Raw genomic sequence first — 25,721 nt, 5'->3', positions numbered from 1 at the left:
TTTCTTTCACTGAAATCTTTGGACTATCAGATAATAAAGATAATTTCAGCAGCAGCAATTGGGAACAAAACATACCTACATTTGTTTGCTTACTTATGTGATAGTAAGGGACATAGCTGAGACAATAAATCTGTTAACGTTTCTTTCATTATCTCACACTAAATGCCACAAAAACCTTTATTCATGCCTTTGTTTCATCCCATCTGGAGTTTTCAAATGACCTCCTCATTGGTCTCCCCAGCTCCATCATCAATTAACTTATCCAAAACTCCACCATCCACATTCTCACCTGCACCAAATTTCGCAACATCCATCACACCAGTTTACAAGCCTCCATTGTCCCAATGGATCAATTTCAAGATCCTCACTCTCACAAGATCACAACCTAAGTTTGGTTCAGATAAAGAAAGCCCTTTGACCCATCCAAGGTCATCCTTCCAGAACACACTTCACACTTGAAGAATGAACTAAAGGAATTTAAATGGTTCTGCTGTATAGATATCTCCTTGTTAACTTGGTTTCCAAAAAAGATGTGTAGGCAAGAACAATAGGAGGGGTGAAAGCTTGTCTGGAGTATAAACACCGACATTGATTAGTTGGGTCGAATGGCCTGTTTCTGTGTCATATCATTCATATAACTAAATAACTCTATATACTGTATAACTCTTATGTGTAGCTCCTTTCACATAGGGAGGATGTCTCAGATAGCTTCACAAGATTTACTGTGAAATGAAGTGACTGTATTGGTAGAGAAACTTAGCAGCCGAATTGTGCACAGCAATGTCCCATAAATGGCCATGAAAATGACCAATTTTATTTAGCAGACAGATGGCCAAGAGAAAACTCCATTCTCGTTGTGTGTATCAGCCTGGGGCAGTGGTAGCGCTCTCACCTCAGAATCAGAAGGTAGTGGGGTCTAGCCCCATGTCGGGACTTGGACTCACATAGTCCAAGGTGACACTCTAATGCAGTGGTGTGTTGCATTGTTGAAGATGACGTCCTTCGAATGAAATTATAAAATTGTGCCCTGTCTTGCCTGTTCAGGTGGATTCCATGGCACTAATCACAAAGAGAAGGAAGTTTCTCAGGGTGTTTTCTCCCTGGCCCAAAAATCCCCCAAATAAAATTGTTCACTCACTCCATGGCTGTTTGTGGGACATTGCTCTGCGCAAACTGGCTGCTGTGTCTCGCCCACAAAATATACAATCAATCCACTTCACAGTATATCTTGTGAAGTGCTATGAGAATACTTGATGATGTGATAAGGTTCTAGCTGTATCAAACGCAAGGATTATTATTAGTAGTAATAAGCTATGGGATCTTTAACATCCACCTTTAACAAAGTGTGGGTGTGTATATATTGTGTGTGTGTGTATATATTGTATGTGTTTTCCTGTGTATGTCATTGTGTGTGTGTGCACTGTGTGTGTATGTCACTCAGTGTGTGTAAATCACTGTGCATCTACCCCATCCCTACCCCTCTCCTTACCTCACAGCTCCACCTCCCTGCCCCTCTACTCACCGACATCATAAAGCTTTCCCTGTCCACTGGTACCGTTCCCACCCCTTTAAAAATAGCCATCATCACTCTTATCCTCAAAATCCCCCGCTGGACCCATTCCTGCTCTCAAACTACCGCCCCATCTCCAACTTCCCTTTCCTTCCCAAGTTCCTGGAATGAGTTGTTGTTTCGCTACTTCCTCTCCCGTCACTCCCTTCACAAACTCCCCCAATCGGGTTTCCATGCCATCCACAGCACAGAAACAGCCCTGGTCAAAGTGACAAATGACATTCTGTCCACCTGCAATCTCTGCCTCCTCATCCTCCTTGACCTCTCTGCTGCCTTCGATCCTGGTCCTCACCCTCACCTTGACCACTCTATCCTCATCCACCACCTCTCCTCTCACCTCAACCCTCATGGTTCTGTCCTTGACTGGTTTAGATCTGTCACACAGAGTTGGGGGAAGGCACACAGACCTGTCACACCGCCTCCACTTCATCTCCACAAACAGCTTCTCCTCTAGTCCCCGCACTGTTTCGTGTGGAGTTTCTCAGGGCTCTGTCCGTGGTCCCCTTCTCTTCAATATCTACATGCTCCGTCTTGGTATCATCATCCGCAGACATGGGGTCAACTTCCACACGTGTGCGGATGACACCCAACTGTATCTCTCTGTCTCCACCCTGGACTCCAAGACCATTGCTGTTCTGACAGAATGTCTGTCAGACATCAAGTCCTAGATGAGAGCTAACTTTCTTTAGCTGAAGGTCAACAAGATCGAGCTCTCCTGATTGGCTCCCGACAGCACCACTACACCTCAGGTGCTGACAGCACATGGTTGCACACTCCACCTTGCTAAGCCAATCTGGAACTTGACATCTTGTTTGACAACTATTGTCAAACTATTGTTTCTACCCCACATCCATACCATGACCGCTCTGCCTTCCCCCAACTCTGCAACATCGCTCGGCTCTACCACTGTCTCACGCTGCAGGGCACCCAAACCCTCATACACGCATTCATAACATCGAGGCTTGACTATGCCTCCCACATCACTCCCACCCTCGCTCGCCTCCACTGGCTCCCCATCCCCCAGAGGATCGAATTTAAGATCCTCATCCTCACCTACAAGGCCATTCACGGCCTTGCTCCCTCCTACCTCTCCGACCTACTATCCCCCTCTTACCTGCCCGTACCCTCCGTTCCTCTGGCTCTGGTCTGCTCCACATCCCCCGCCCCAACCGCCCTACCATCGGTGGCCGGGCTTTCAGCCTCTCAGCCCCGAGGCTCTGGAACTCTATCCCCCAGTGCCTTCGCGGCCTCTTCCCTTTCCTCCTTCAAGGCCGGTCTCAAAACCTTTCTCTTGAACGTGCCTTCACCTCCCTTCTCGACTCTCTCCACGCTCCTCGCTCCCTCCCTTCCCTCCCCTCACCCTGACTATTTCCCCCCCTGCTCGGGTCCCAACCCAACTGTCCAGCGCCTTGGGACGCCCTCCTGACGTGAAAGGCGCTCTGTAAATGCAATCTTGTTGTTGTTGTTGTATGCAAATCTCCTTGCTTGTCGGCCTCCCCAACTCCTCCCTACATAGGCTGCAGATCATCTAGAACTCTGCAGCCCATGTCCTCTCCCACACCAGGCTCCATGTCCCTATCAACCTCATCCTCACCCGACTCCACTGGCTTCCCATCACATGGAGAATAAAGTTCAAGATCCTGGTCCTCACCTTCAAAGCCCTACCTCTGCAACCTCCTAACCCCCCACCATTCTGCCTGCTCCCTGTGCTGTGCTGTGCAGGGTGGGCTGTGCTGTGCTGGGTGGACTGAGTGTGCTGGGCTGGCTGTACTGTGTGTGCTGGGCGGGCTGTGTGTGCTGGGCTGGTTGTGCTATGTGTGCTGTGCTGGGCTGGCTGTGCTGTGCTGGGCGGGCTGTGTGTGCTGGGCTGGTTGTGCTGTGTGTGCTGGGCTGGCTGTGCTGTGCTGTGCTGGGCTGGCTGTGCTGTGTGTGCTGGCTGTGCTATGTGTGCTGTGCTGGGCTGGCTGTGCTGGCTGTGCTGGGCGGCTGTGTATGCTGTGCTGGCTGTGCTGGGCGGGCTGTGTGTGCTGGGCGGGCTGTGTGTGCTGGGCTGGCTGCGCTGTGCGGGCTGTGTGTGCTGGGCTGGCTGTGCTGTGTGGGCTGTGTGTGCTGGGCTGGCTGCGCTGTGCGGGCTGTGTGTGCTGGGCTGGGTGTGCTGTGCGGGCTGTGTGTGCTGGGCTGGCTGTGCTGTGCGGGCTGTGTGTGCTGGGCTGGCTGTGCTGTGCGGGCTGTGTGTGCTGGGCTGGCTGTGCTGTGCGGGCTGTGTGTGCTGGGCTGGCTGTGCTGTGCGGGCTGTGTGTGCTGGGCTGGCTGTGCTGTGCGGGCTGTGTGTGCTGGGCTGGCTGTGCTGTGTGTGCTGGGCTGGCTGTGCTGTGTGGGCTGTGTGTGCTGGGCTGGCTGCGCTGTGCGGGCTGTGTGTGCTGGGCTGGGTGTGCTGTGCGGGCTGTGTGTGCTGGGCTGGCTGTGCTGTGCGGGCTGTGTGTGCTGGGCTGGCTGTGCTGTGCGGGCTGTGTGTGCTGGGCTGGCTGTGCTGTGCGGGCTGTGTGTGCTGGGCTGGCTGTGCTGTGCGGGCTGTGTGTGCTGTGCTGTGCTGGCTGTGCGGGCTGTGTGTGCTGGGCTGGCTGTGCTGTGTGTGCTGGGCTGGGTGTGCTGTGCGGGCTGTGTGTGCTGGGCTGGCTGTGCTGTGTGTGCTGGGCTGGCTGTGCTGTGCGGGCTGTGTGTGCTGTGCTGTGCTGGCTGTGCGGGCTGTGTGTGCTGTGCTGGCTGGACTGTGTGTGTGAAGGGCTGGGCTGTGTGTATGTGTGTATGTGGGCTGTGTGTGTGTGTGTGGGGGGCTGTGTGTGTGTGTGTGGGGGTTGGGCTGTGTGTGTGGGGGGGGCTGGGCTGTGTGTGTGTGGGGGGGGCTGTGTGTGTGTGGGGGGGCTGGGCTGTGTGTGTGGGGGGGGGCTGTGTGTGAGGGGGGGCTGGGCTGTGTGGGGGGGCTGGGCTGTGTGGGGGGGCTGGGCTGTGTGGGGGGGGGCTGTGTGTGAGGGGGGGGGCTGGGCTGGGCTGTGGGGGGGCTGGGCTGGCTGTGTGTGCTGGCTGTGCTGTGCTGTGCGGGCTGTGTGTGTGAAGGGCTGGGCTGTGTGTGTGTGTGTGGGGGGGGCTGTGTGTGTGTGTGGGGGGGGGTGTGTGTGTGTGTGTGGGGGGGGGGTTGGGCTGTGTGGGGGGGCTGTGTGAGGGGGGGCTGTGTGGGGGGGGCTGTGTGTGAGGGGGGGCTGTGTGGTGGGGGGGCTGTGTGGGGGCTGGGCTGTGTGTGGGGGGGGCTGTGTGTGAGGGGGGGGCTGTGAGGGGGGGGGGCTGTGGGGGGGGGGTGCTGGGCTGGGCTGTGGGGGGGCTGTGTGTGGTGTGGGGGGGTTGGGCTGTGTGGGGGGGGCTGTGTGGGGGGGGGCTGTGTGAGGGGGGGGGCTGTGTGTGGGGCTGGGCTGTGTGGGGGGGGCTGTGTGTGAGGGGGGGGGGCTGTGTGTGAGGGGGGGCTGGGCTGTGTGGGGGGGGGCTGTGTGTGAGGGGGGGGGGGCTGTGTGTGAGGGGGGCTGGGCTGTGTGTGTGGGGGGGGGGCTGTGTGTGGTGGGGGGGGGGGCTGTGTGTGTGGGGGGGGCTGTGTGTGTGTGTGAGGGTGGGGCTGGGCTGTGTGTGGGGGGGGGCTGTGTGTGTGTGGGGGGGGGGCTGTGTGGGGGGGGGGCTGTGGTGGGGGGGGCTGTGTGTGGTGGGGGGGGGGGCTGTGTGTGTGTGTGGGGGGGGGCTGTGGTGTGGGGGGGGGGGCTGTGTGGGGGGGGGCTGTGGGTGTGTGTGGGGGGGGGGTTGGGCTGTGAGGGGGGGGGTTGGGCTGTGTGAGGGGGGGGGGGCTGTGTGGGGGGGGGGGGGCTGTGTGGGGGGGGGCTGTGGGTGTGTGTGAGGGGGGGGGGGCTGTGTGGGGGGGGCTGTGGGTGGTGTGGGGGGGCTGTGTGGGGGGGGGGGGTGCTGGGCTGGGCTGTGGGGGGGGCTGGGCTGTGTGGTGGGGGGGGCTGTGTGTGTGTGTGAGGGGGGGGGCTGTGGGGGGGGGGCTGTGGGTGCAGGATGTATCCGCTTGGAGCGGATATGTTGTCAGCTGAAGGGTTGGAGTGAAGATCAAACACTGGTCGCGGTACAGTGACCGCCGCTGAAGCCCAACTGAGGGGCGGGGAGTGGAGTGGAGGGGAGTGGAGGGGAGGACTGCACTGCACTGCACAGCACAGCAGCTCAGCCAAGAGACGTGAGGGAGGATTGTGGAGATGTGTGTAGATACAGTGGCCGCACTCACTCACTCTCTCACACACACACAGCACCAGCTCCAGGTACAGTGTGACTGACTGTGCACCCAGTGGGAGGCTGAGTGTGTGTGTGTGAGTGTGTGTGAGTGTGTGATGGGGGGAGGAGTGGGGGGTAAAAACCGGGACACAGTCGGGGATGGAGATTTTTTTCTTTGGTTGACTTTGTGTTTTATATTTTCCGTGTGGGGTGTGTGGGGGGGAGGGAGGGAGGGAGAGAGGGGGTTATATCCCCCAAATAAAAAGTTAGTGTCAGTGACGAGGAAGTGAGTGAGTGAGTGAGTGAGTGATGGGGATGTGGCTGCTGCCTCCTCTCCTCACTGTGCAGAGCTGTCGGGGCTCTCACTGCGTCGGTGCCTTTTCACATGGTGTGTCTGGGGTGTGTGTGTGTGTGTGTTTTTTTTTGGGGGGTTCATTAATTGACTGTTAACCCATTAAACGCCTCCCCCCCTCCCCTGAGCCGCCTGCTCCAGCACTAACGCTAGGCCTTCCCCCAGGGTTGGGATGCAATGCCAGGCTTTCCCCTCTCTGCACCTCCTGGACTGAATGCAGACTGTGCTACTTTGTATTGCGTTTTCTTACCGTGAGCCCACACACACCTTCTGGCTTATTTGCATTCAAATGAAACCGAAAATGATTTCCCTCTCTCCGGTATAAGGCCACAGCAAACTGGGGAATCGGTACCATTTGCCAAAAAGCTGCCCACCTCTCATGCTCTGGTTGGTAACAGTGCAAGAATCCATCTGGTTTGGTCCATCGGCTGCTCCAAACATCTTGTTTACAAAGGAGTCCCCCCCCCCCCCCCAAAAAAAAAGGCTTTTGGTCCTTTCGGATGGTCAGGTAGAGAGTCCTGTAGCTCAGTGGTTAGAGCACTCGCTTTGCAAGTGAGAGACCTGAGTTCAATTCCAGGCAGAGGGCGAAACCTTGGGCAAGTTTCCTTACTCCACACGCCTAATAATAATCCCTCCAAAAGACCCAAAACAATAATAAATTGGTCATTTTCAATCTACGACTGTTTGTGGGACATTGCTGTGCGCAATTGGCTGCCGCGTTCGCCCACAAATATACAGTCAATTCACTTTACAGTATATTCTGTGAAGCGCTTTGGGACGTCCTCCCGACGTGAAAAGCGCTATATCAAATGCAAGGATTATTATTATTATTAGAGCACTCGCTTTGCACGTGAAGAGACCTGGGTTCGATTTCCGGCAGGTTGGGCAGGTTGGGCAAGTTTCCTTATGCCGCACGCCTAATAATAATCCCTAAAAAAAATAATAAATTGGTCAGTTTAATCCACGACTGTTTGTTGGACACTGCTGCGCACAATTGGCTGCCAATTTCAACCACAAAATATTCAGTCAATTCACTTTACAGTATATTCTGTGAAGCGCTTTGAGACGTCTAGAAGACGTGAAAAGCGCTATATCAAATGCAAGGATTATTATTATTTGTTATTATTACTCCTCATTAGTAATCCAAGAGATTGCAGAATACGTTCTCAAAAAGCCAGAGATTTCTGACGTTGTTCAAGCTCTCCGAGACACTGCCCGCGTAAAGGGTGCCATATAAATGCAAGGTGGTGGGTGTTGTTTCTTGCTGCAACCCTGCTGCTGTAGCACTTAATTCAAGTCACTGAGACCCATGTGCAAGTAAGCTACTCCGCATGTGCAAATATAGCTTCCTTGTTGGGAGTTTCCAGTGCAAGCAGTTTTCTGGAAGTCTGCAGACCTTAGCTGAATTCAGGCAAGCTCTGTACTTGGCTGCACAGTCTGTCACAGGAAGGTGATCTGGAGATTACTGGAGAAAGATAAAGAACCCTGAGAGGACCTAGGACTCGATGCAGCCGGCCACTAAACCTGTTGTTAGCTCTGGAGATAGGTGTAGACCATTTTTTAAACAAATATATTTATCATAAAATATAAAAATATATATAAAATATATATTTCCCTTTCCTCATGAAAACCCACACCCGTGACAATTTTTTTTCGCAAACCTGCTTCAATTCTGCTCTGATCCACGATCACTCCATCCTATTTTTTTCAAGCAAATATATTAGTTATTGTAAAAAAAATTCCACTTGCCTCATGGAAAAAACCCACACCTGTAACACAAAAAACTACCTATGTACTATATCCCATAATGTTATTTCCTGAAAGAAAACTATCCAATCTGTGTTCGAAAGAATCAACACTTCCTACTTCAACCATCTCCCTAGGGAGCCTGTCCACAGGTTGAAACAGTGTGTCATGATCTATATTGTTTTGCCCCTTTAGAATCTTAAAGACAGCAATCATGTCACCTCTCAATCTTTTCTTTTCCAGCGTGAACATGACCACTTTTACTTAGTCACTCCTCATAGTCCAGTCCCTCCATTCCCTCAATCCTTTTGGTTGCCCTCCTCTGTATCTTCTTGATTTCTCCAATATCCTGTTTGTATCCTGTTTGACCTTTTGATACATTCCAACAACAATAACTACAAAATTACATTTGTAAAGCGCCTTTCACGTCGGGAGGACGCCCCAAGGCACTGGACAGAGTTACGGACCCGAGTTCAGGGTCGGGGAGAGTGGAGGGCAGGGGGTGAAGCAGGAGATTGAAAGCACGGTCGAAGAGGAGGGTCTTGAGATGGGTCGGTCTTGAAGGTGGCGAGGGAGGGGGCGAGGTGGAGGGACTGTGTGATCGAGTTCCAGAGTGTGGGTCCAGAGTGGTGGAAGGGCGAGCGAGGCGGGGGACGTGAAGTAGCCTGGGGCCCGCTGAGCGGAGGGAGTGAACAGGATCCTAAGGAGTTAGGAGGTCGGAGAGGTAGGGGGGAGCAAGACCGTGGAGGGCTTTGAAGGTGAGGACCAGGATCTTGAACTGTATCCTCTGTGTGATGGGAAGCCAGTGGAGTTCGGCGAGGATGGGGGAGATAGGGTCACGGAGCCTGGTGCAGGAGAGGACACGGGCTGCAGAGTTCTGGATGTTCTGCAGCCTGTGGAGGGAGGAGTTGGGGAGGCCGACAAGCAATGAGTTTGCGTAGTGGAACCTTGATGTAATGAAGGCGTGTATGAGGGTTTCGGTGGCCTGCGGTGTGAGACAGTGTCGGAGCCGGGCGACATTGCGGAGGTGCGGGAAGGCAGAGCGGGTCATGGCACGGATGTGGTGTAAAAAGGATAGTTGAGGGTCAAACAAGACCCCAAGGTTCCAGACTGGCTTAGTAAGGTGGAGTGTGCAACCATGGATGGTGATGCTGTCAGCGCCCGAGATGAGGAGGCGCTGATGGGAGTCAATCAGGAGAGCCTCGGTCTTGTTGATATTCAACTGAAAAAAGTGAGCTCTCATCCAGGACTTGCTTTACTCACTGCCACTGAGCATTGTTGGGAGAGCTTCAATTTATTTTCAATCAGGACTATGCTATGGTGTCCGTAGAGTAGTAGTTAGCTCGCTTGCCTCTCAAGTTAGAGGATCCGGTTTCGATTCCCAGGAGGGGTGAAACCTGAGGCAAATTTCCTTTTTCCAGATTTGCCTCTGTTTACCTAGAAGTAAGTAGGAACCTGGTTATCGGACGATTGGTGAATCGCTTTCCGGAAGTAATAATCCCTCAAAAAAAATGAGACACTCAATCCACAACTGTTTGTGGGACACTGCTGTGTGCACAATTAGCTGCCAAGTTTCACCCACAAAATATACAGTCAATTCACTTTACAGTATATTCTGTGAAGGGCTTTGAGATGTCTCAACGGTGTGATAAGGCGTCATATCAAAAGTAAGGATTATTGTTATAGTGCAAATCCACCGTATAAGCAGATCTGCAATAAAATGACTTAATGGGTGTTTGCTGTGCAAAGCTCCTGCACACAACGTGCAGGAAGTGATGTCAGCAATGAACCGATCGCCTAAAAGTTGCTCTTTTTTTGAGCTTGTTGCTAACAGGCCTCTGAGATATTGGACCATGTCTATCGCACTATTACAACATTGCCCTATGTATAAAAATATAAATTATAGATGAATCATGTAAGAATGGATTTTACTTATCACCAGGGTTATATTAATAGGGAGGGAGAGGAATCATTTTGGAAATGCATTGCTAGCAATGAGCACAGCCAGGTCAGGAGTTGATCCTTTATATTTGAAATCATGTTTCATCACACTATCACAATATCTCAGCGATTTTACTGTAAAGTGTAAAGACTGTATTTGTAGGAAAACAGTGAAGAATAAAGCTCCTCCACTCCCGAGTGAGCCCTGCCATAACCCTAGAAGAGGTTAATTATTGCGTTAGGTGGAATTACATTATTCCAATCCCACAGTCGCCATCTGTGTTTGTTTACGCATGAATTTGCCAATTTGTTGTTGGTTTTGTGCTAAGGGCCAACACCCATTAGGATGTGGACTCAGACTCTCTGGACCCATTTAGGGACAATTTTCAGCCAGCAAAGGTAAGAGGCTATCACTCCATCAGTCTGTCTGGAAACCTGAAAGAATCGTAGAGGTGAAAGATTATTATTCTTCCAGGTTTGTAATCCATTTCACTTTTTGACTTCAAATTTTGGCCCTATTTGCTGCTGAGATTAGAGCCTGAAAAAAGAAATTAGTTGCTGTTGTGTAAACAGTTTCTTTCAAACCTTGGATTAATTGGTCTGATTGTCATTGATGTGAATATCAGGCCAATACAAGCAGATTAAGCGCCCCGAGATGCTGGCACGTGTGAAGGCTGCTATATAAATGCAAGTTGTTGTTGATGAAGAAATTCGTTAGGAGCTCCGGTTGAAAATGATAACAATAATAATCCTTGCATTTGATGTTTAGCCTTATCACGTCATTGAGACATTTCAAAGCGCTTCACACGATACCTTGTATAATGAATTGACTGTGTATTTTGTGGGCGAAACACAGTTAGCCAATTGCAAACAGCAGAGTCCCACAAACAGTCGTAGATTGAATGAATGGATTTTTTTTAAGGTTTTTTGAAAAACAATAAGTGGAATTTTTTTGGCTGTTCTCTCATGTTAAACAAATACAGTTGCTACATTTTACAGTAAAATCCTGTGAAGCACTTTGAGACATTTCAATGACATAAGATGCTATATCAAATTCAAGGATTATCATTTTAAACTTCCTACCAAGATCATAGTTAGAAATGTTTTAACATTGATTGATTAGTTACTTCAAACTATGAATCTTTAAAGTTTACTGTCATGGTGAGCATCAAAATTTGAAGGCTGACTTTGACTGGGACCTTGAACTCATATAGTCTAGGCTGACACTCAACTACAGTGCTGAGGATGTTCTGTTGTGGATACTAACAATCCTATGGCACTCTTCGAAAAGAGAAGGGAGCTTCTCCTGGTGTCCTGGCTAACAATTCCCTTAACAGAATTGGTCACTCACTTCATAGCTGTTTGTGGGACATTGCTGTGTGCACAAATTGCCTGTCACATTTGCTTACAAAATATACAGTTACACACTTTACATTAAATACTGTGAAGCACAATGGGATGTCCTCCCAAAATGAAAGGTAATGTATCGAATTTAATGATCATGATTTTTATGAGAGGTGAACCGGCCAGCAAGTTTACTACACAAAACTGAAATTCACGAGGCCTGTTCAGTGTTTCACCAGATGACATTGCTTTGGTTTGCTTTGTGCTTTGTTAAACATTTAAAAATTCATTCAAATACAATAAGTTATTCATAAGTAAAATGCTGCTTATGTTTTGCTATTTAGGTAACTTTTGGCTGAATGAAGTGGAACAGAATTTTGAAAGAAAAGAAAAGGAAGGCACATCTGCCAAGAAAGTGACTTTTGCTGTGTGGGCCACATACTGAGGTACTACGTCAATGCAACTCTTTACTTTGTGGTTTGAAAATACATTACAGGACAACCTTGTTATAATCCAGTATCTCAGAGCCATGGGATTACACATTGTGTTATCTGTGGAGAAAAAAATGTCTGTTGGTCCTTCACCTGGGTTGCCAGATTGTTGCTGTTGTTACTTCCTGGGTTCTGCACATCACTTCCATCACAAAATGACAGCTGTGTTTCTTGTGTAGCACTCATATGCAGGAAGTGATGTTAGTGGTGCTTCCTATGCGTAGTGTATGTATACATCCCACAGGAAGCAACATTAACAGCATTAATGACATTCCTGCACATGTGCAGGAAGTGGAGTCCTGTAGCTCAGTGGTTAGAACGCTTGCCTTGCAAGCGAGACACCTGGGTTTGAGTCCTTGCAGGGCGAAACCTTGGCCAAGTTTCCTTACTCCACACGCCTAATAATAATCCCTCCAAAACAAAACAATAATAAATTGGTCATTTTCAATCCAAGACTGTTTGTGGGACACTGCTGTGCGCAATTGGCTCCTGCGTTTCGCTCACAAATATATGATCAATTCACTTTACAGTCTATTCTGTGAAGTGCTTTGAGACGTCGAGAAGACGTGAAAAGCGCTATATCAAATGCAAGGATTATTATTATTATAAGTGGAAACTCATGGCTATTTTTAGGTCAAGAAGCTGTCTAGGCAGCACTAGAAGCTGGGTTTACTGCATTTGCTGCATAGCATAGATTCATAGTTGATTTAGTGTCCTGTGCTGAACGAAGGCATGTCCCAATGGGCACCTTGTATTGTAGACTATCCTTGGAGAGGAAGGGAAGTGGGGTCTTCTTGGACCTGAACTAGCTCCAAGGTGATATGCTTGATAATGGAATGTCAGAATTGAGTCAATCCTCCATGTTGGTATCAATAGTCTGCTATCATAATACGTTTGTGTTCTCCATTTCCCTAGCATACTGCTCCATGGGAATGGCACTGCCGAGATCTCTGACTTCTCTGCTCCTGTTTGTTTGTGGACTGGGAATAGGTTTTGTCTTCTGTCATCTGGCTATTAGTTTAATAAATATGAAACCTCCCCAGCACAGTCACCTGGTCTACAATGACCCCCACGGCCATTTAGAAGACAATCATCACGATCTTCATGGAGAGATGAATTTTGATGCTGACCTCAGTCAGCATAAAGGTATCTTTCAAATCTTATATAATACTATGGAAAAACTGTATAATGTATGATACTAAGATCATGGATAGTTTACTCAATTTAGTCTAAGTGTGCCGTCTTATGTGTCAACCTGGCTCTGTTGGTAAGAATCTTCACCTCTGAGTAAGAAGGTTCAAGTCTCACACCAGGCTTTAGCTCACAGTCCAAGCCTCACATCAAGCTTTAGCTCACAGTCCAGGCTGATACTCCAGTGTAGCATTGGAGGAGCTTTGCATTGCTGGAGATATGACCTTTCAGCCAATGTTAAACCGAGGTCTTGTCTGCTTCTTGAATGCCATTTAAAAAGACGAGGCATTTTCTCCTAGCGTCCTTGCTAATAGTCGTCCAGGTTGTTTGGTTATTCATTCATCTATGGTCATACATTAGTCATTGCTGGCACAAATTGCTGTTGTGTTTGCCAAAAANTGGTCACCGCACTTGACAGCAACTACTTACACAGTAATTACCATCTTAAGGCATTTCAAGATGGTACAGTGCTAAAAAATCTTTCTGTTGTACAACCCAGGTCCTTTTTTTTGCTCTGTAGAGTAGGTTGGAGATTATTACTGCACATTATCGTAATCTGCAACAAACTCTGCTGCATCCACATTATATATAATATTATATATTATCATCCACATTATATATAATATTATATATTATCAGTGCTGAGCTTACTTTCCTCATTCAGTTCAATACCCACTGGTTGAAACAATGTGTTGTTTTATAGTCCTCTGCCAGGGTAGGTCATTTGTTTGATGAGTCTCCTGGTGTCTCCTTTGATATAGAGAGCTGGCTGAATGTAAGGAGATGGATGGTACACTTCACTAAGCTAACAGTCAGACTACAAAAATCTGTCAGTATTCCTCTGGAAATCAGTTTCAATAGAGGTCCTGATGGCTAAGCTATCAGTAAACTCGAGTTTCTGTGTGAATGCTTCTAACTCCTTTGTCGATCGTAATCACAATGTTGAATAATTTACCATTTTGGAAACTCTTACACACACACACACACACACTCTCTGGTAGGTCTGGTTACTTCCTCCAGCACTGCTGAAAAGCAAGCCAAAAAGACTCAGTGCCAAGATGAAACCTTGCTTGACTCATTTGGAAATGCTGAACAGTTGAGACCGCCGCCAATCTAGGCAATCTCTCTGAATACTATAGTGCCATTCTACTTTCTTAAAATATTTATGAAGGTCTCCAGATGGCTGAACATAACTGTAAATTTCCAGAAACCTGGTCAACTCAGTCTGTCGAGCTCCTCTATAAGATCTGTGAAGACTGCATAGGCGCCAGTGCTGCTTTATACACTTCTTAATTAGTTAGTGCACACAAATACCATATTATAGCTGCTTTGTTGTGCTTGATCACTACACTGAGATTCAGACAGGACTCATTCAGTGGTATTAGCCCATAAGCAGTTAAATACAATAACAACAACAAATTGCACTTATATAGCGCCCTCCAAGCAGGCCAGTGTCTCAGAGTGCTTAAGAGTGGTGGAGCCTAACTCTGAGCCGGGGTGTGGGGGTGGCGGGGGAAGGTGAACGTAAGCACAGTTGAAGAGGAAAAATACAAATGTTTTGCTGGCAATTTAAAGAAGTGAGATGCTGCAATTGTTTCCTCAACAACAACTTACATTGAAAATTTTGCCTTTTATGAAGTAGAGCATCTCAAAGTACTTGACAGAGATGAGTGGGAGTCTGAGATGGGGTGGGGGGGGGGAGAAAGCTTGAGGCAAAGTGACTTCAGAAGCGAGTTCCAGAAGGTGATGGGGAAAAATGGTTGAAATCTTGCCTGGCGATGATGAGGTGGAGTGGCGGGGGCATGAAGCAGACCAGAGTGGAGGGAGTGGCTGGGGGATAAGGGTCTCAGGGGTTTGCAGATGTAGGGTGGGGCAAGACCTCCTCTTAACTCTCCTCTTCTCACCCTCCCCAACTCCATTTGAAGTAAGAACAAGGATCTGAAATTTGGTGTTCAGCTCCAATGCTAGTGAAGGGGGCAACCGGGATCATATGCAATCACTCCAAAGTTAAAGGGCATGAGCTGTGTCAGGCCAGGACCAGCAGGGAATGCGGTGAACAGAACTACACACAATATTCCAAATACAGTCGTGCCAGTGATTTATAAAGTGGGAGGATTACCCCAATAATTTGGCTCAATATTGCCCTTTTAATCTCGGAACTTTGAACTTGCAGTCTAAGATGACACTCCAATACAATGCTGGGGGTCTGTGCTGCATTGTTAGAAATACGGTGTTTCGAATGAGATGTTAAACCGAGACCCTGTCTGCCTGTTCAGGTGGATGTTGGTACAAGTCAAAAAAAATTAATAGAGTTTCTCTCAATGTCCTAGTCACAAATCTCCCAAATAAAATTCACCACTCAATTCATGGCTATTTGTGGGACATTGCTATGTGCAAAATGGCTGCTTTGTTCACCTACAAATGAACAGTTATTATACTTCACATAAAAAATCATGTGAAGTGCTTTGAGATATCTTGATTACATGACAATACACAATATCAAATGCATGGATTATTTTTATTATTGCTTTCCCACCGTACCTGTTCCCGTTGGTTAATCATTCCATTGGAAGCCAGCAAAATATTCTAGTCATGCTTGGATAAATATAGATTATTTTCTAAATGTAATTTTGTTTCTAGATTGTTCCGATGAGTGTTACATCATTTTTGGAAATAGTTGATCCCCCCAGCCGCATCCAGTGCACCACGTTGAAATGCTATCTCCTGTTTGTGGCTTTGAGGACTATATGCAACACTAGATTGGGAATCAAACCCTTTGAAGTGTGAGATGAGTGCTCTAACCAATATAATGCAGGATTCCACAAGGAGTGTAGGTTGAGCACTGCTATTTTCATATTCGTATTAATTTCTCAGTATCAGACACATAGCTCCCAGGTCAATTAGGGAGGCGGTGGAGATTAGCCGCTGTGCTGGCATACTTAACAGTACTGCAAGTCAAAAAAACTACTAGTTTTGTGAAACACTTTGAGAAATTTCAGCATGATAAGGCACTAAATTAAAGAATAGTTTAGTTTTATATAGTTCAGTGTTCCCTCAGCTCGTGTCAACACTAAAATATTCCAAAGGTTTCTCAATGGTGGAAGAATACATGGCTTTCCTAGGATTTCTGTACTTCAGGGTGATTGCACATTTTTCAAAGGGAACACAGGAAAATCAGAGTGCAGTGCAGAAGCACCTCAATATTCTGTGCATGAGATTCTTCAATCTGGAGAAATAATAACTGGAATCGTAGAATCAATTTCTGAGGAGGTTTGTTTCAGATGACTAGACAAAGATTAGTCTCAAGCTCAGATGCTCCACCCTCTTAACAGAATATATGGTTCCTGTATACTCCAGAAGTTAGATAGTGTGACCGGATCCTTTCACTAAATATTATTGCATTAATCTGAGCATCAAGAGCTGTGGTACTCTGTGTTTTAAAGTGGCCATGAGCCACAGTTGATCACGTTTTCTGTTACTGAAAATACTTTGTATGTATTGTGGTAGGACAAATGTTGGGTTACCTTTCTCACGATCCTTATTCTTAAAAGAATATTCATTCTTCACTTAAAATTGTTCTATCTTTTGTCCTTGGACAATCTTTACGTGCATAATTGCTGTCATTTTCTCATAAAACTGAAGAAGGCAGCTGCTCTGAGGTTCAATATACCAGTATAGGTGAAGGTGGGAGAAGGAATGGCATATCTTGTGTAGCAACCACAAACAAAGCTTTGTAGGGTCAGTGACAGATTTCCTCCCTCCCCCACCAATTTGGAAAACATATCCTGTGTGGCGGATAAACAATTTTAAAAAATGAGAATCACAAGGAAATCAGTACCTTAAAGCTTGCCTTCACAATCCTTATATTAGTGGAGAAAACGATCAGTCTGCCTCCCTGTCTCTACAATTATAACAACAACTTACATTTATAAAGCACCCCTCGTGTAGGGTAGCATCCTAGAACTGGTGAAGGTGTCTACTCTTTACCTATCCATGATACAATATTAAAATTTATTTTTATATGTGAGGGAGGAGATTTCCAACAAAATCCATTTGTTAACCAGGATCCGTTACTGTGAAGCGCTCTGAGACACCGTCTGGCGTGGAGGGCACTACATAAATCTAAGTTGTTGTTGTTGCGGTTAGTTTAAAACTGCAACTGTTTACAGTGCATTGATTTTACATACATTGAAGAATTTCACTTTGTCTTTTTTAATTGAGGAGGGTACTTTCTACCCGTACGGTCGACAATTGTGACAGACAGTTCACATTTGAGTCTCAGTGAAATGATCCGATATAATCAGATTGAAAAAGGAACCTCTGATCTCTGATCCATGTCATCCTTTTCTATAGAATCTTCCAGAAACAGTAATTGATACGTGATCTTCTACTCCTAAACAAGCATTTATTTACACTGGCAATCTGCCACAGACAAATTGCCTCCACTTCCTTTTAACTCAAATTTACGTGTCCAGGTAGTGCTGAGTTGTGCATTAGAGCATAACTGCACTGTTCACTCTGCAGCATGAAATACCTGGGCAGAACCAAAGCTGATTAGTTTGATTTTGAATAATTCAGTGTTGAAGGTAACTGAAACTTGGCTCACATTATGTGTACTGTCTGCACTTCAACAGGTGGCCATGCCTTCAGCCACTATGCCCCGAAACTCCGGAACACTCCCTCAACCACTCCACACCTTTGAATTTCTGCCAAAAACCTTCCTTTTTGATTGAGCTTACGGTCACCTCCCCCTCCCTCTACCCCGGCTCGTTGCCAGATTCCACCACTTGTTTAGTGCTCCCGAGACGCTACCAGACATGAAGGGCGCTATATAAATGCAAGTTCTTGGTGGTGGTGGTTATGCAAATGTTGGCTTTCTACATCCAGAAACGAGGCACAGTCAGGTCCAATCCATCTTACAGGTCCTAACCAGTGAAACAACTGATTCGGACTATTGTCTCCTTCTTAGTTGGTGCAAAATACTTGTGTGTGGAGGAGAGAAGCTGGACAATTGGGAGGAAACCTGAATGACATTTACAGATATTTTAAGAATGTCTGCATTTGCTGCAGTAAAGTTGTTTACCCTTCCTCTGTTTTGTGCTCTTTAGGTCAGAAGTATGTTAGCTGAAGGTGTCAGGGTAAACAGTTATTTCAAGTATATTTGTAATGTGGGTATCTTATACTGTAGTCAGATTGTTTCAGATAATGTTTTATGTTTTAATTATTGACACAATATTAACCATTTTATCTTCTCTATCTTTTTACCTTACCTCTTCTTGTGTCCACCTTGATTGTAATGTAGAGATGGAAGCAACTGGTGCTGAAGCTCTGCACTTACAACTGGTTGAACCATCGCTCAGTGGGTAGGGATGTGTGTCAGAGCTGTGGCAGCAAGATGATAGCAATGCTCTCATACAATTCTTGCTGAGCTGTGCTGCTTATCAGGAAGCTCATGGGTGTTGTTCCTGGTACTTGCCACCCATCTAGTTAGGGCTCAAACCTGTGCTTATACAATGTCAAATGAGCAATTAGTGATTATCCTCCTTGTAAGCTGAGTCCTCTTGGAATTGAGCTGTCTTTAGGATGATGTGCTTGGCAATGGAACGTATGAATCAACTCAACCTACTGCGGCGGTCTCAGTAGTCTTGTTTCAGAGCCAACTGGGTCCACAGTACTCCAAACCACTGCCTGTCTCACTGACAGGATTTGGAGGAGCAACCTGGAGCAGGAATTCTTCCCACTCTGTTCCTATTAACCCTACAAGCCAAGCCTCTTAGCAAGCTAGGAGTAGAATGTTCCTAGCTACACAAACTAATACAAGGAAATGTTATGCATATGCGGAAATGTAGAAATCTGGTTTGGATACTTTTAAGAATGGTGATTTGTGTCAGTCACCTGGCTGACTTAAAAAATCTCTTCTGCACTCTGCTGCTTCAGATTATACTTTAATTGTTGACAGAATATTAACTTTATCTTTTCTTAATGTGCCCAGATGAAAACCAAAGTGTTGCTGATGATTTGTATAAGAAAGTGCGAATCCTGTGCTGGGTGATGACAGGGCCCCAGAATCTAGCCACAAAGGCTGCACACATCAAAGCCACTTGGGGCAAAAGGTGTAACATCCTGCTTTTCATGAGCTCGGAAGAAAACAAAGATTTCCCTGCAGTGGGGCTGGATGTTAAAGAAGGCAGGGACCAACTGTTCTGGAAAACTATCAAAGCTTTTCAGTATGTTCATGAACATCACTTTGATGATGCCGATTGGTTTATGAAAGCAGACGACGATACATACACTATTGTTGATAATCTGCGATGGTTGCTCTCAAGGTACTCTCCTGACCAGCCTATCTACTTTGGAAGAAGATTTAAGCCATATGTTAAACAAGGTTACATGAGTGGGGGTGCTGGGTATGTGCTGAGCAAGGAATCATTGAAAAGATTTGTGGATGCATTTAAGACAGGGAAGTGCAAGCATTTTACATCTGTTGAAGATGTAGCCATTGGGAAATGTATGGAGGCTGTTCAAGTAGAAGCTGGTGATTCCAGGGATACACTTCAAAGAGAAACATTTCATCCATTCCCACCAGAGCATCATTTAACGATAACCTACCTGCCTAAAACCTTCTGGTACTGGAGGTACTGCTACTATCCTGCTGTGGAGGTAATGTATTAAATATAAGTAACTGTACTTCTAGACTCCTCTCTGCTGTGGGCTTGTCATCTGTGTGTCTGTGTGTGTGTGTGTATATCTCATCCTTGAACTATTAGCGATTGCACAATTTGCCTAAAACTAACCTGTGTAAAACCCTATTTGTATGCAGCTTGCAATAGTTAAATTACAGCTGCACATTGAACCGTGTTCATATCTGAAAAGAAGTCTACAGCTGAAGCCATTGATGCTTGGAGACATCAAAAAAAGTATTGGAGGGAGAAAGGAGTTGGTGGAGATTCATGTGGAGTAAAAGCACTAGCATGAACTGGTTGGCTGAATGGCCTATTTCCGTGGTCTATGTGAATCTATGTGTTACTCCATTCCATGGGCAGATAGAGTAATTGGACACTTACCTAATGGAACCTTTTTTTTCCTTTTCCCTGCCTTTCCTTTTTATACAACAACAAATTACATTTGTATAGCGCCCTTCACGTTGGCAGGGCTTCCCAAGACACTCGGGTTTGGACTGTAGGGGCAGGAGGCTGGCCGAAGGCACGGTCGAAGAGTAAGGTCGTGAGACGTGCCTTGAAGGAGACAAGGGAGGGAACAAGTCTATGGAATAGAATTCCAAAGGGTGGGAGCAGAAAGGTTGAAAGACCAACCACCGATGGGGGACATCCCAGTGGAGCGGAGGGAGTGGACAGGTTGATATGGGGTTAGAAAGTCATAGAAGTAGGAAGGAGCAAGGCTGTGGAGGGCTTTGAAGGCAAATGTGTGGCCATTTAAGCCTTTCTACCTGCCTGGTCCTCGTCTCTATGCTCCCTTTTCACCTACTAAACGTCTTTTGAAGCACCTGGGGTTGTTCTCCTTAGAGTACAGTAGGTTAAGGGGAGATTTAATAGAGGTGTTCAAAATTATGAGGAGTTTTGATAGAGTATGTTGGGGTTTTGTTTCCTGGCACGTAAACCAGAGGACACAGATTTAAGGTAATTGGCAAAAGAACCAGAGGGGATACAAGGAGTATTTTTTATCCAGAGAGTTGTTAGGATCTGGAATGCACTGCCTGAAAGATTGGTGGAAGCAGTTTCGATAGTAGCTTTCAAAAGGGAATTGGATATGTACTTAAAAAGGAAAAAAATGCAGGGTTATGGGGTAAGAATGAGGGAGTGGTACTAGTTGGATAGCTCTTTCAAAGAGCTGGCATAGGCAGGATGGGCCGAATGGCCTCCTTCTATGCAGTAATATTCTATAATTCTATGATTCTAACCAGTTGTGAAAAGTCAGGGCGAGGTAAGGTTTGCCTTTGTCCGTGTGTTGTCAAAACTCCATTGTGTAATATACTGCCTAAGGTTTGAAATGTTCTTTGTTCAATTCAGTTTTAATTATGCCATTTGTGCTTAACAAAACGGCTTTCATCTTCATTCCGCTCCCCTTTCATCTTCTAGACATAGTTTTATTTGTTTATAATTCATGTAACTATTCTCTGTTCAGGTTTCTTCAATGTTCATTTCCCATTGTACAGTCGTGAACAAAACATGAAGAAAACGATATCTCTTTAAGCTTATAAAGGTTGAAAGCTGACACAAGTTCTAAAGAATATAAATCGTAGGACAATTTCATGCTCCTGAGAAGCTCAAGGGCCACGTTGCAGTTAAACCTGATTGATAATACTGAGATTGAACAGTGCAAAGAAAATAATAATAAAAGTGATGAAGTGATATTCCAAGATAGGCTTTTAAAAGGCAAACCTTGCTTCTCCCTGGTTTTTCACAGCTGGTTCTCATTTTAGGAACACCCTGCTCCAAACGACATTTACTAGGTGAAAAAAAAACATGGAGACGAGGACCAGGCAGGTAGAAAGGCTTAAATGACCACATATTAAAAGGAAAGGGCAGGAAAAAACCTTCCATTGGGTTAGGTGACTAGTATGAAGGCAAGGCTGATAGAATACTGTATCTTGCATTGCCTGTCTTTACAAGTCTCTTCTTTTGGTTCAGCTACTTTATTTGCTGTGGGAATTCTGACAGGTGGTTGAGATTGGAATTATTGTGTGTTTTTCTCCACTTCATTAATTTGATGTTTTTGGTGCAGGCAGTCCAAGTGAATATTGTACATGTTGTATATTACACCTTGTTTCTTGCTCACAAAATGCCTTAATGTATTTTAGCTTGCACCGCTTGTTACTGACTCGGACTTGTAACACTAAGCTATGTACTTGTAAGAGGAAGTAATTTGAAATTGTAGCAAGCTTGTGTCTTCTGACATAGCTAAATCATAATCGTTATCTGAATAGAAACTGGTGATTTATTTATATTTAAATGGGTGATCTTAAAGAGAAAGAATTTTCCATAATGTACTCATTCAAGATTAAAATGCACCACAATTTAAATGGTTTATTTGGTAAACCTCAATCTTGTAAGAGCCGCTTTTTGATTGAAACTCTATCTTTTTTGCAGGGTCCTGGATGTTGCTCAGATCTGAGCGTTTCATTTCACTACATTAATTCTAAAGCCATGTACTTCATGGAGTACATATCCTATCACCTACGACCATATGGCTACAGGTTCAGGTTCAGGCCTGAATCTTTGCCAAGCAACGAAAAAATCATAAAACCTATTTCTTAGGAAAGAATCATTTAGATTAAAAGATTCTGAATTGAAAGAAAAATGAACTGGATGATATCGATAACTGGAAGATGAAGATTATGCATTTGAGCATTGGAATTCATTTTCATACATGTTACACTGGACCATGCTAGCCTTACAATGCATATGGCATATATTTTAGGTTTATGATTCACACGAATAAAACAAATTGGTTGGGATGTGGGTGGTCTTGCATTAGAATATTTCCGCTTGTATTGTTTTGTAAAACTACTGGATACGTGAATAGAAAGATACCCACTAAGTCTCTTTTTACAGAAAATCTAAGAGCACAGAAGTCCTAGTTGCTACTGCATGTAATGTCTATGTGGGGATGTAAAACCATCAATAGTTTGGGGAAAATCCAGACAAGATTGGGATTAAAAACAATTGTTATATTTGGAGGATTAAGGTGGAAATTCCTTTCCTTTATAATTGAAGTTTCAAAACCTTGATCAGATTACAACTGCACAGATAATGAGTGTTTTTTAAAAAAATAGTAACATTTAGTTGAAATTTCTATTTTTATGTTAAGCAGAAATGCATATAGTTTGGATCTGATATGACCCATCCTATTTTATTTCTCTCACGAAAGCGTACTATCAAAATGAAATGCGTATATATATATTTACTGCTGCTCACGTGGCATTGATGATTCTGGATTGCTACTTCCAGCTATTTTATACAAACTGCAGTTTTTCTATTTCAACTTAAGTCTCCTGTCAGGGATTGAGTTGTGGGAAAGAATTGGTATCTGTGGAATTGGAAAGAATTGGTATGGCCCACCACTGCATGAACTGTTAATTGAAGGGAAATGATTGACAGTGATAGTTGTCGACAATGCTTTTTGAGCCATTTGTATACCTTGTTAATCTAAAGTCTTGAGATGGAAATTGGCACCACTGATGCAAAGTCATGAAGAACGTTCAATAAGTGCACTGCTTAGGTTATGTGAGGACCATGGACATTTTTAAATGCATTTCTCGAAACCCTATTTACAGATTAAAATGCCCATACAATGAGAAAACAATTGTGAGTGAAGCTGCATTGTCTATGTGCTGCTTATTACAAATCTCATTGAGCTGCTCTGAAGTCACTGACTGCTCATTTGATTTGAGGGAGTGATTCTCTGGTCACTGTAAATTGCCCTAGAGTGGTTATGAGCTGATAATGGGATTTCCCATCAAAAGTAGAGTAAGAAATGCTTAACCTCCAAAGGTCAGTAAAATTGCCTGACAATCACAGAATCGCATTATGGTGTTTGATCTGATGTTCCAGAGGCAAGCTTAATGTGGAACATACTGATTCTAATACTGTTGGCATTTCCTGTGTAATTGGGGGAAAAGGGGAAATATTTTTAAAACATTTGAAGATTTTTATGCTTAAAAATGATCCTATGTTTTTTTCTGAAGAATTGAATTTCATTAGCATATTTATAGATTATAAAATGTCTACATACATAAGATTTGGAATGCTCTACTAATGTGAAATTTTGTAAGACAAAATTATCTCATGTAATTTTTTTACAATGCACAGAATTTTACTTTGATGACTGGGACCAAAACTCAGGTGTAAAGTTTTGAGTATGTGTTTTATAGATAAACAATAACTTTACTGATCTTCATGTACTTTTCGTTTTAAAAGATGGAATTACATTGCAAATGGGGCCCAAATACCCAAATGTGCATTATATGTAGAGCATGCTGTATGTTAAAAAATGAATTAATGAAAAGCTTGATCAATGATTTTAAATTGGACTGTGGAATCCCATTATATATTTTTGGGGTTGATGTGGGGGTGTGTGTTATCTTTTGATTTTGTGGGTGTGATTTATCAGAGTATGCACAACACAATTTTATGCATTTAAGAGCTGAGAATATTTTTATTGTTCTAAAAAATTTGGTATGAAAATGTTTATATTAAAATTTATATTTGGCAGAATGGTTCCTTTTGTTACCAAATTCACACTGTGCATAGATCCTCATTCCAGCAGAGACGCTCCAAAATCTTGTTCTGTGCCAAGTGTGGGAAATGTTGTTTAAACTTTAACATAGATTGATGTTCCAATTGGAAGTCATAATGAAGACCTGGTACAAGAATATCTTACAATCAAATAAATATCCCAAGTGGGACACTTTTTTGTTGTACATTGTTATTGCAGAATAGGCAAATTGATGGGAAAATAAATATTTTTGGGTATAGGAGGCTGTGGTTTTACTAAGTTGTGAACCAACTCTTCTTCTCCCCCCAAACACATCGCAAATTTAGAATGTTGTTGCAAAACACAAAATACTGCAGAGGCTGGAAATCTGAAACAAAACCAGAGAGAGCCGGGAAACCTCAGCAGGTCAGGCAGCATCTATGGAGAAAGGAAAGTGAGTCAACATTTCGGATCCACCCGAAACGTTGACTTATTTTCCTTTCTCTATAGATGCTGCCTGACCTGCTGAGTTTTCCCAGATCTCTCTGTTTTTGTTTTAGAATATTGTTGATTTGAGCCCAGTATTTGTTTTTTTTGTTCTTAATTGTATGCAAGTCGAGCAAAGTCATCTAAATGTTTAATGTGAACCTGTGCTATTCTGTTTCTGGTTGTGTTTCAAATCAATTATGTGAGTTAACTCTTTTGGATTACAGCACTTTACCGTTTTGCTGAGTTTTTTTTAATCTTACTATTATCACTTGTGCACCTGGAGAGCTATAGCAAAATTGTCAATCTGTTGATAAAAAATGTTAATTATTTGCTAGGGAAAAATTGGATGCGATAATATGATCTATTTTCAGTGACTTTATATTTTAAAATTGGAACCTTTCAGCATTTTTATTTTGGTTTGAATAAACTGAAATATTGTTACATGAAATGTATCAGTCTTATTTTTTATGGTTAGGTACATTGTGACACTGAAACATATTACACAGTTATAGAAGGTCAATGTGGATTAGAAACATGTGCATACAATTCACTCAAAGTGATTTTTTGCAAATATAGTGAGAGTCAATGTAAGCAGAAAGTCTTGAGCAAATGTAGCATTTGATTTTTTTTTGATCATTCAATACATGACTGTTTGTGGGACACTACTGTGCGCAATTGGCTGCTGCATTTTGCCCACAATGTATACAGTCAATTCACTTTACAGTACATTCTGTGAAGCACTTTGAGATGTCTCAGTAATGCGATAGAAGAAGGTATCTTCTATGTCGCAAAGTTAGAAATACAAAACAATCTGGCTGTGAAGTGGGGGGGGGGGGTGGGGGGGGACAGAGTTAGCACAATGTCAAGTTAAAAAGTAACCCTTGCATTTCATATTGTGCCATTTCATATCAGAAGGACATTTCGAAGAGATTCACATTGCTTCATTGTAAAGTACTATGACTGTATTTGTATAGGTGAATGCAGCAGGCAATTTGCAAACAGCAATATCCCACGAACAGCTATGAAGTCAATGACCAATGATCTATGGTTAATTTTAATTGGGAGATTGTTGGCTAGG

The 25,721-nt window shown here is 44.7% G+C and overlaps 1 protein-coding gene across 3 annotated transcripts; it reads left to right on the top strand.

Moving 5' to 3' along the window:
- The first annotated feature begins 5,645 nt into the window (after window positions 1-5,645).
- si:dkey-202e17.1 (uncharacterized protein LOC555344 homolog) lies at window positions 5,646-24,562 on the top strand. 3 transcript variants are annotated; one of them, XM_007904764.2, is made up of 5 exons: window positions 5,646-5,922; window positions 11,603-11,704; window positions 12,665-12,895; window positions 18,933-19,600; window positions 22,048-24,562. In XM_007904764.2, exons 3-5 carry the CDS (start codon window positions 12,676-12,678, stop codon window positions 22,213-22,215), a joined length of 1,056 nt encoding a protein of 351 aa, XP_007902955.1. In that variant the 5' UTR covers window positions 5,646-5,922; window positions 11,603-11,704; window positions 12,665-12,675; the 3' UTR covers window positions 22,216-24,562. The 3 variants fall into 3 exon arrangements, with proteins under 3 accessions (XP_007902955.1, XP_007902957.1, XP_007902958.1); XM_007904766.2 differs by lacking the exon at window positions 5,646-5,922 and adding an exon at window positions 10,263-10,313; XM_007904767.2 differs by lacking the exon at window positions 5,646-5,922 and adding an exon at window positions 11,374-11,392.
- The last annotated feature ends 1,159 nt before the right edge of the window (window positions 24,563-25,721 follow it).

Source organism: Callorhinchus milii, unplaced genomic scaffold (genome assembly GCF_018977255.1).
Source record: "Callorhinchus milii isolate IMCB2004 unplaced genomic scaffold, IMCB_Cmil_1.0 Scaffold2, whole genome shotgun sequence".
NCBI lineage: Eukaryota > Metazoa > Chordata > Chondrichthyes > Chimaeriformes > Callorhinchidae > Callorhinchus > Callorhinchus milii.
This window is presented reverse-complemented; position numbering and strand designations above follow the sequence as displayed.

What these genes read in the sequence shown, in the direction of transcription:
- si:dkey-202e17.1 (XM_007904764.2), top strand. Translation starts at nt 12,676, where the DNA reads ATGGGAATGGCACTGCCGAGATCTCTGACTTCTCTGCTCCTGTTTGTT. An exon ending in TGACCTCAGTCAGCATAAAG is followed by an intron (nt 12,896 to 18,932) that starts GTATCTTTCAAA and finishes TAATGTGCCCAG; the next exon opens with ATGAAAACCAAAGTGTTGCT. An exon ending in GCTACTATCCTGCTGTGGAG is followed by an intron (nt 19,601 to 22,047) that starts GTAATGTATTAA and finishes TCTTTTTTGCAG; the next exon opens with GGTCCTGGATGTTGCTCAGA.